The sequence below is a fragment of the Clinocottus analis genome, unplaced genomic scaffold (assembly GCF_023055335.1).
Source record: "Clinocottus analis isolate CAN_PGR_092001 unplaced genomic scaffold, fCliAna1.0.p SCAF_8, whole genome shotgun sequence".
NCBI classification, from domain to species: Eukaryota; Metazoa; Chordata; class Actinopteri; order Perciformes; family Cottidae; genus Clinocottus; species Clinocottus analis.
In genome coordinates, this window is record NW_027176240.1 from 4,132,092 (window position 1) to 4,142,763 (window position 10,672).

The 10,672-nt window shown below is 41.0% G+C and overlaps 1 protein-coding gene across 1 annotated transcript; it reads left to right on the forward strand.

Moving 5' to 3' along the window:
• The first annotated feature begins 4,635 nt into the window (after nucleotides 1-4,635).
• On the forward strand, nucleotides 4,636-10,277 carry fgfbp3 (fibroblast growth factor binding protein 3). The gene is made up of 3 exons (XM_068568247.1): nucleotides 4,636-4,709; nucleotides 8,184-8,463; nucleotides 9,327-10,277. Exons 2-3 carry the CDS (start codon nucleotides 8,189-8,191, stop codon nucleotides 9,745-9,747), a joined length of 696 nt encoding a protein of 231 aa, XP_068424348.1. The 5' UTR covers nucleotides 4,636-4,709; nucleotides 8,184-8,188; the 3' UTR covers nucleotides 9,748-10,277.
• The last annotated feature ends 395 nt before the right edge of the window (nucleotides 10,278-10,672 follow it).

A 10,672-nucleotide genomic window follows, 5' to 3' on the forward strand; every position in this document is an offset into this window, starting at 1 on the left:
GCAATTCTCATTTCAGGCCAGACATGTAACGTCCTTCACACCCTGAAGCAGACATGCCATCAGAGAGCAGCTCTCAGCTTTACATGATTTCTTTAAAGACAGGCAGCTCCTTTACAATCCCATCTCAGTCTCTTTCCATTCCCCCCCTTCCTACTGCCTTTTTGTCTCTCTCTCTCTCACACACACACACACACACACACACACACACACACACACACACACACACACTCGAGGTAGTGGTTTGGTGTCATAATCAATGCAGTAATCACGGTGGAGGAGGCGACGGCGGAGACAAAGCGCTGATTGCGGCCACCTCTCAACGACCGTTAAACACCAGAAAGTGGAGACCTCTGTTTGCTGTCAAGCGCTCCAAGTAATTACCAGCTCATCGTACACACACACACACACGCACACACACACACACACACACACACACACACACACACACACACACACACTCGTGTAGACATTTGAAGACATGACAGTGACCTTGTAGACGCTCTTGTCAGGTTTTCAGTCTTGTGTGGGAAATGAAACAAAAATGTAAAAAAGGAGAAGACATGGCGAGCAGGTCGGGGCAAGAATATGACAGTATTATTGATATTTAGAAAAACTCCTGGCACTACGGCGTGTGTGAGGCAGAGCATTTAAAGAATTTCCCTTAATGTATGCAAACATGGTGTTGAATACCTGGAGAAGCGCTCCAAAAATATGCGTTTTAAAAGGTAATGCAAAGGCATATTTGCTCTTCGTGCCCTTTAGGTTTTGCACATTAGTCCGTTTGCTCGAGCAGATGAAGTGTTTCTTTCTCTTATCCGATCTCTTGATTGAGTTTCTGGATCCCACCAACAGGAGGCAACAGAGTCACAGCTGCAGGTCTCCTGTTAATTTGGACATGTTCTTCTCAAGCACACTCGACTTATTGTACACTGACCAGAGGTTTTTTGTTCTCCTTCTTTTGCGTCCACTGTTTCTGTCCTGTACTGTTATGTCTATTTAAATCCACCATTAGATTGAACATGTAATGCCACAGAAAAAGAAAAAAAGACAACATTGAAAGTATAAATTTGGTGTTTTGGAGAAGTTTAAGTGTTCCAGTCTGCCAATGTGTTGGTCACATCAGGTGGAAACACAAGTGAACATCATCTCTAGACATGTTTCACTATTATTTCATCATTTATTTCTTTGCTTTCCTCCACACAGTACCCAGCCTTCACCCAGTGAGCTCGTGTATTTGAAGGTCGGGTTCAAGCGAAAATAAAGGTGACTATTGGACGTCATTCATCACTACTCCAACAGATTATCATTTTGCTGGGTGAGAAGCAAGAAGTAAGTAAGTTCACTAACGTGTTAGCCTGAATCGCTTCACAGGGTGATAACATGTCAGGTAACGTGCACTCACATGACAGTTAATATGATATATAACGAACAGTTATTCCACATTTTTGCTATTTTCCATCCAAAAGCCTGCAACACATTTCAACTTCCATCTTCAAAAAAGGAAATTTAGTTAAGTTTAGACAACAGAATGACTTAGCGTATGTTTAGGAACAGATTGTCTTTTCGGTTAAAATACTGAAGTACACAAGTCACGTGATCGCAAAGTAAGTAAGTAAGTAAGTAAGTATGTAAGTAAGTAAGTAAGTAAGCTTTATTTGTACAGCGCCTTTCGCAGACTAGGGTCACAAAGCGTTTTATAATAACAACATAAACAATACACAGTTAAGAAGTACATATAAATAAAAATTTAAAAATCTAAAAATTTTAAAAATTTAAGATTTAAAAAAATTAAAATGTTTAAAAAAAAATTGAAAAATTAAAAAAATATATATATATATTTTTAAATTAAAAAATTAAAAAAATTAAAAAAGGCCCAAACATCTCAGTGTCAATCAAAGCAGCCTCAGAACAATTAAGTAACGAAACGTTACCTTCTAGTTTCACTGGGCAACGGGCTGAATGATCGCTGTTCAGTGGACCCGGCTCCCTTCCTGCCGGCCCACTGTTGGATTCAGCCATCTTTATGCTTCCTCGTTCAAGATTACGTGGATAATAAAAACAGTTTGTGGGATATTTATGGCTAGCACACCATTTTTGCGTGTGTCAGACCATGTCGGCTTGTTTTGCAGTTCTTCAGCCTGTTGGGGACCAAAAAGCAACAGAAGTAGCCTCTAGTAAAAGATTAAATGCAAGATTTCACTTGCAATCCAGTTGTATTACACTGTGATACTGCTCATTTTAGAAACAAACGACAATTTGTCTTGTATTATTCCACTACTATGTGTAAAAATCACAAAGTTGAAATGATAAATTACTCTCTCACTGGTGTAAAAATTCTCAAAATAACAAGATGGAGAATTGAAAGGGGCCCAAACCATCTCAGTTCTACACCTTATGTATCCCTCCCTCTATGGGTCATACACAAACCTTGACACCACTGATCTGCCTTTGACAAAACTAGACAAAATCATGCTTCCCATCGCCGCTCGGGCCCCAGAGCAGAATGTACTGGCAGCCGAAAACAAGGTGACATATTTGTTCCTGATTGGCCCGGACTGGGCGGAACAACATGTTTACCGGCGTCGGCTTGTTTTTTTTTTAAGACCATCCCTCTCTCGCCAAGCAGATTTTTGGCACCATGTGCCGTCTTCGGATCTTCGGCAAAAAAAAACAAACCCTGAGCTGAATGAGAAAGGAGCCGGGGCGGCGAAGACAGGGTGTCGACGGGGGGTTAAGCTGTGACCCAGATTCCCGCACGAGTCTTTGTGCCGGATGAGAGAGAAGATTCTCCTCATTCATCTCGCCGAAGGGCCGAGATGCTTATTGTGATGCGAGCGGTGGCAGGGGAGGCGAGCGAGAGAGAGAGAAAGAGAGAGAGAGAGAGGAGAAAAAGTGACTTTGAGTTTCCATGTTCTTTCATGCGACAGGTCATGCATTATGGATTATTTTGGGGATGCATGGAAGTAAGAAGCTCGCTAGCTGTTTGGTTTATCCTGTATGTGTGTATCTGTCGTTCTGGTCAAAGCCTCTGCAGGACATCGTCACATTCACCCTCAGATTCTTTGGAGCTTTACCATTTACCGTCATCATCTCAACTTCAACGTGGAGTCACACGCTTTGCTTCCAGTTGAGACGATAACGATGTGACAGTATCCATATGCTGGAATCGTCATCTTGTCTTTTACAGGCATAAATTACATTTAGCTGATGCTTTTAGCCGAGGCTCTAGACAAAGCAACGGGGAGCAATTCAGGGTCAAGTGTCTTCCTCAAGGACGCATCTACATGGACCAGCGGAGGCGGGGTCCGAACCTCCGACCCTCTGATTGGAAGACAGACATGCTAATCATTGAGACACAGTCGCCCTGAGTGACTACTAAACAACAATTAGAGAAACAATCTAATCAATCAATATATGACAACAATCAATATTTTCCGTTTTTAACCTGAAAACCAATGGACTTTACAACAAAAGGTCATGCGTTGGGTTCAACCACTCAACTGTGTAAATATATCTGGGGTTCATTTATACAAATATTGTTTAGCTTTTTAACTATGTCGAGAGAATCCGGCACATAATCAGCAGCTAATTTATATTTTCTGCCCAATCTATGACAAAAAAACACTGTCTGGGAGGCTTCAGACTATGAAGAAATGATGAATATTTTAAGAGACCTGAAGTTTTCTTTGGACAGAGTAAGTGTATTGAATTGAGCAAAATGATGAATAAGAGCTAAATATCTGCAAGAACTGTAAAGTTTGGAAAGTTATTTGAGCAATTGCTTTCCCGCACTTTGAGAAACTTCTTTTATGACAACGTTTTGATGATAAAATGTGTATTCTTGGCTCAATTCACAGGATGTTGTGATATTCTGTTGTCTGGAAGGTATATATTTCTTTACAGCTGAGCGCTTCCTACTTTCAGAAGCTGACTATTTCATACAATCATGACTTAGTTTTACTTTATCGATCGCTGTGACTCTGAAGAGCCGATAGTTTTCATTATTTTCTGATAACATTGCCGCTTATAGTTTTCTAAATGACTCCTCATATGAAGTTGTAGTGTATGGCGGATACACCGTCCCTAACACAGCTCATCAGCGATTATCTTGTGCATCTCACTCTTATTTATATTTTATTTATCTTATTTTGGGGTTTGAATATCATCATCAGACAGCATGTCTGTTTGGCGCTTTGCAGAGCTGCACCGGACCGGGAAAAAATACACAACCAGATCCCTCATGTACAGAATACTGTAGAAAATGAAAAATGTTCATTTCAACGAGATCAAACTAAATGAAGATGCTGTACTTAAAATACATATTAACTTCTATCATTTTATAAAAAGGCATTTTGTTCTTGAGATGAATAAAACTGAAGCATCCCACAGAGAGAGAAACCTTGGCAAGTGTGTCCATTGTCCTCTTCTCTACACACACACACACACACACACACACACACACACACACACACACACACACACACACACACACACACACACACATAGGGTCTTGTCAGGAGGGGTGAATGTGGGAGGTGTTTTTGTTTTTTGGGGTGGGCAGTTCTTCGTATAGTCCTCCTCATCACCCTCCTCCCCCTCCCTTCTTCCTCCACCCTCTCCTCCTTTATCCTCGTCTTCTCCCCTCTTTTATCCAAGTGTTTGTGGTCCCCACATTCCCACAGCGACTCTGAGCCGTGGAACGTCACATGGTAAGAACACCGGGCCTCCGCTCACACAAAATAACTCGACCTGAACACTGAACTAACTACCCTGCGTTTCTGCATCGTCCTAATGCCGTCAGACCAAATATTACAGAGACAAAGAAGAAAGATTTGTGTTTTTTTGTGTCATGACTTATTGATGAGGGGTGCATTTGAAGGGAGGGTGGGGGGGGGGGGGGGGGGTGTTTGGGTGCTGTGCGTCTTCGTTTTTCATCTCCCAGAAACTGGAAAGCCGTTTTATACTTGTAACGGATATAATTGTGTTTTGTTTGTTCTTTCATTCTTATTTCAAGATGAACATGAATCCTAAATATTTCAAAGGAGGATCTGAAAGCCCAAACTAACACACACAGTAATGATAGCTGCTTAAATCAGGAGTTGGCCTCACTTTTGTCTTTTATAAGAAGCGTTTGTCTGAAAGGAAACCCAAGAAATAGGTTTTTTTTAGCCAAATGTTTTGTTTTTGGCGGATATCTAATGGAGCTGCCTCACTGCTGAGTACATCGCCGGCTCTCCGCTGCTGCATGCTACGCAGGCCGACAGTTTAGTGAGTTTAATTTAGTTTTAGGTGAGATTGTAGGACATTTTTTATGCACAGACTCAACAAACTCAAGTCCTATTTACATCGCTGCTTGTTTTGAGTTTGAATGAAGTGTGTTCTTCAGCTACTTGTTGTCTAGATGGGAGTTAACCAATTGTGTGTTGTATTGATTCAGTCACATATACAGCATTAAGTGTGGCAGACACACCTGGCAGAGATCTGCACTCTACTGATCATTTGAGTTGAACATCAGATCAATGCAGAGTCAGACACGAAAAAACGTTTTAAAAAAAAATCACTTTACATTCAGCAACACTTTATAAATTACAATGTTGACTAACATTGATCCTTCTTTGACTAAGATGCATTATGATCCATTTTGGAAGAACAAAACACCAAATCGATGTTAATGGTTTACCATTGTGTGTTATGTTTTGTAACAGCACAGAACATAGTGGGTTATAGTCTTCATACCATGACCCCTTATCAATTATTCAGTGTACCATGTCATCAGAGAATGCTCAACTCCGATTGGCTCGCATGTGTCGCTTGATCCTTTGTGCATGTTAAATCTCCAGCGACTGAATCATACAAAGACATAAAGCATTGTGCTTCCTTGCTGGACAAACCAGTCCAAACTGGACCAGTACTTCTGGTGTCGTTGGACTATTAAATAACTCACCATTAGCTTCTTATCATGCTAAAAAAGACACAAATTAGATTTAAAGTTTTGCAACCAGACAATGATCCAGAAGGCTCGGGTATCAGTGGGTTTTATTTTTAATTCTGTTTTTGCTTCCCAATGGGCAATATACATAAATAAAATAATGTAATTGTATTAAAGTGCCTGGTTAGCGCTTTGGCTATACCTGAAAACAAAAACACTTCTGAGCTCTGAAGCATAATGTACTCCTGATTTAATGTTCCAGTTCATTGCAACACAAACACAAACATTACTAATGGGAGTAATTATGGAAGCTCACAACTTGTTTTGTTGTTTGCACCGGATGACATCATTAAGGATGCAACCTGTTCAGCGTCTACACACACTGGCCCAGGGGCACGCTTCTGATCTGAATGCTCATTAATCCAGACTAATTCTGCTGAGTGCAAAGGCAGTTAATTTAACACACAACTTGAGAAATTAGCTGCAGGCAGAACTAAGAGACAAAGGATTTAACTTGGGTCCGTTTGATAAATATATCGACTTAATTTTCACATTAGAATTCCCATCATTATCCATCTTTGCTGTATTTTCTCGTTATATATATATTTTTAGTTGCTTCTACTGTTTTTATTTCTAAAAGAGAAATAAATGAATTATTAATAAGAGTTTTGCTGTAATTCTCTCCTCCACCTTCCCTCCCTCCGTACTTGATGTTTGGTCGCTGCATGTCCGGTCTGGGACATCTTGGGGGAGAGTTTCTGACGCTTGGCTGATTTTCAATAAGTCGCTGACAGAGACTCACGCCCCCACTCTGTGTTCTTTGTCCATTTCCTTAAAACACATTTAACACTCATGTTGTGTCACTCTGCGACATTGTGGACCTCTTGGATCCTGATGAGGCCAGAAAGAAAATCTATTTTGAAACGATTAGTACTGCTGAATCCCTTCAGACGTTGATAATAACACGTTGTAGGGTTGAATCTACTAAGTGTTATTTGGTGCGTCTCGTTTCAAAAGATCTCGTTTGGTGTGATGCAAAGTTGATTGACAGCGCGGTCGTACTCACATGGGGTTTCTCAACATTTCCTTTGGCCTTCTGTTGAATATGTGGTAGGAAGTTGCATCAATGGGAGTTGGCTTTGGGACATTGTTGGGCTGTCTTGGCTGACATGCCTCTTCAGTGCAGTGTGAAGGTTGGACAGTGACTTTGGAGTGGCAGACTTCGTGGGGTTCACATAAAAATATGACCCACCTGGTCGTTGTACACCAAAGTGGGAGCTGAATCCGTATACTTGGCACAAAGTCGCACATCTTTCCAGTGCTTGTTGCCCTCCGTCAAGGGTTGCCCGTTACGGCCGCGACAGGAGGGATGAGAGTTTGAAGAAATCCGTCTCTTTGCAGACGATGTGATTCTGTGTCGGCTCCTTCGGTATGATCAACGCATCTGATCGTCGTGGTGAAGAGGAGACTGAGCCATCAGGACAAAAGCTTTTTCGATTTCCCAGTCCACCGCCTTATGTTCTGACCCCTAGGTCGTGGGCCAAGACTTACGGACAGGCGGAGGAGCTTGGAAAATCTAGAAGGAGCTTGGGAGTAGTAGCTACTGTTCCTTCGCATTAAAACGGGGTCAACTGAAGTGGTACGAGCATCTGACCAGGATGCCAAGAGGCCCAGTGGAAGAGCCAGAACACGCTGGAGGGATTTCGTCTGACCTGATTGCCTCAGAGCTTGAAAGCTGTGCTTTTTTTTGCATTTGATGAATGGATGGAGAAAGATATGATTTTGTTTTGTCTTGTTTAGTTCAGTTTACAGAGTATTCAGCCTGTGAAACAATGTTCTCCTTGGATTTGGGGGGATCTTTCCAAAGACTGAAAACTAAACCTAATGATGGGGTTTGGGTACCTGGGCATTAACAGGCACCAATGGCCTCACAAAAGAATCAATGGAGTTAGTTGCATTGTGTAAAATGTAGGAGCAAGTGTTTTGTGTAATTTTTTTATTTTGTGTTTGTTTCACCTAAAGCCCAATAGTCACTCCGTTTAACTCTGTTTTTGGTCTCTACCAACTTCCTGATACATTTTCCATTTTCTTCATTGGGCCGATGGGTGTTGTGGGTTTTTCTTTGTCATCCACTTGATCTAGTTGTTGTTGTTTTTTGACACTGACTTTTAAAAAAAAAACTAAAAAGCCAAAATAGATAATACTTCCATCCTTTCTCCTCTTATCTTGTATCTCTGACTCCACATGTCTCCAGCCAGCATGAGTGTCCTGCCATGCAGTTTCCTCCTCCTCCTCTTCCTCTGCCTCCCCATCATCACTGAGGCCAAGCGGCAGCCCGGTGAGGGGAAACCCGAAAAACCCCGCCAGCCTCCACCGTCCCCCGAACCGGCCAAACGGGCGAGAAATCGCTCAGTGCCCGGCTCTGGAGAGCTGACCACCAAGGAGGGCCACAGCTGCATTTGGCAGACGTCCGGTGAAGGCCTGGTCAGCTTGCTGGTGAACTGCAGCATTGAGACACTGGGAGTCCAGCAGAGGTGAGGGAAGCGTTATTACACTGTAAAAAAAACGCCTGTGAAATTTACTGTGTTTGTGAGCAGTAACTCACTGTGAACGGTAACCAGTAAAATACTGTGTATTCATTTAAATATTACAGGAGTCAAATCTTTACTGTATTTGTTTTTTTTTACATAAAAACACAGTAGTGCTGTGGGAAAATCACAGAAACCAGACTCTACTGTAAAAAATCATTGCACTCAAAAAGTACTGTAGAAAATGACAGTAACTAATAATCTAATGTAGTTATATACTGTGTTTTTTTAGTTTTTTTTTTACAGTAAGTTAATTGTCAATGGCTGCCAGTTAATAACTATCAATTTTACAGTGTGTTTTTTACAGTGTAGCTCATAATGATAGCTCGCCTCTAGGATGTGAGCAACATTTCGTTAATGGACAACACACCTGATTCAATATTACCATAATTCACCTTGAGTGTCTTCTTAAATTCATGTATAAAACTAACAAAAGCAATATTTTAAATTACATTTTTCTTTTTAAAGAATTCACACAGTGAGACACTCACAACTGAACTTATTATTAAAATACTTCCTGCGGTGATTCCTGCCCACTGGGGGGACATTTGATAAATGTTCATCATTTATGCAGAACAGCTGAGTCGGACTGAGCTGGACAGTCTATTTGGGTTTGAGGTGAGCAGGAACATAACGTGTGAGGAACTTAACGTGTCTGATGTCTGATGAGTTTCTTTCATCTAGAAATATAAAAAAAGAGTTTAAATTCATTAAAACTTCTTGCACTTCCATGTCTCCCATCTCAATTTCTTTTTTGACCCCTTGTCCTCATCGAAACTCTTTTTGTCTTCGCGTCGCTTGTCCTCCAGGTATTGGTGTCGGTACGCCGGTAAACCAGACCTCTGCCAGGCCTACGGAGTGAAGTCCAGCCAGTACTGGAAGCAGCTGGTGGGGAAGCTGAAGAAGAGGCAGAACGCCTGCGATGGAGAGAAAGTCCTGAAGGCCAAAACCTGCAAGAAGGCTCCCGCCGAGGCCCACATGAAGCTCGCCCAACGCAGCGGGGAGGACGAGAGGAAGGGGGGGAAGAAGAGAGTACCGCCGGCCGGCAAGAGCTCGGACGGGAAGGGGGAGAGGAGGAAGAAGAAGGAGGAGGAAGAGGAGATGAAGACGGAGGATTGGACTGGGTTTGACGAGGAGGGAGTGGTGAACGACATGGATCCTGTGCAGAGTTACTGCAGCGAGGGGTGGCACTCCGTCTGCTCCTTCTTTGTCAAGTTTTTTGAGGGTTGATAGGAAATTATAATTTTTTTTCCTCTTTTTATCCTACAGGAAACACCAGGCAGCTTATTTGTAAAAAAAAACAAACAAAAACATTTTGATTTTGAGCGTAAAACAGAACAGTTTGTTAATATGAGCTTTTTATAAATTATGGACGTTGAAGACCTGGCAATCTGAATCATACAAAAACCATAATATTAAACCTTTCAATACTAACTAAAAGCCACAATGCATTTGAGTTAATTAAGCATAGTTAGCTTTTGGACGTTGTTGTAGTAAATAAATAAAAATGTTGTTTTTGTGAACAATCAAGCATTGATCATCCCTGATGATGAGGATGGTGATAATAGTAGTCATTACTAGTTTATTTTTGTGATGTCTTGCTAATATTTTCTATAAACTTTGTGTAACTGTCCTGTATAAACAATCTGGCTACTCTTGGATGTGATTTTGTGGACGTTAGACCTCAGCAGCACTGTTGTTTGAAACATTTTTTAAAGACGTTTTAACATTGTTTCCAGAGTTCTTTAATAAAAACAAAATTCTTTGAATAAACAAAGTTTTTTTTCATTTCTACCTCGTCATTTACAAACACTCGCATTCACCTCAGAGATGCACATTATCATAAATAAATATTACGGGGTGACTTTTGGGGTCAATGTAGGTTAACAATATTGTTATACAGAGGTTGTAACCATATCACATGTTGTTTTCATCAATGAAAGCCTCTTGGTAATAGCAAGGTTTAGTTTTTTTAGTAGGAATCCAAAAAGGACCAAAATAAAGCGTTAATATTGGCCTATTGCAGCTCTAATCTGATTATATTAATGTGATTTCCTCTTAATAAAACAAATGACCAGTAAAAATTCCAGTAAATAATCAGTATTTACCAGAAGAAAAAGCACAAGTTCTGTTTTGTATTTCATTTTTTCCCATT

What these genes read in the sequence shown, in the direction of transcription:
- fgfbp3 (XM_068568247.1), top strand. Translation starts at nt 8,189, where the DNA reads ATGAGTGTCCTGCCATGCAGTTTCCTCCTCCTCCTCTTCCTCTGCCTC. An exon ending in ACACTGGGAGTCCAGCAGAG is followed by an intron (nt 8,464 to 9,326) that starts GTGAGGGAAGCG and finishes CTTGTCCTCCAG; the next exon opens with GTATTGGTGTCGGTACGCCG.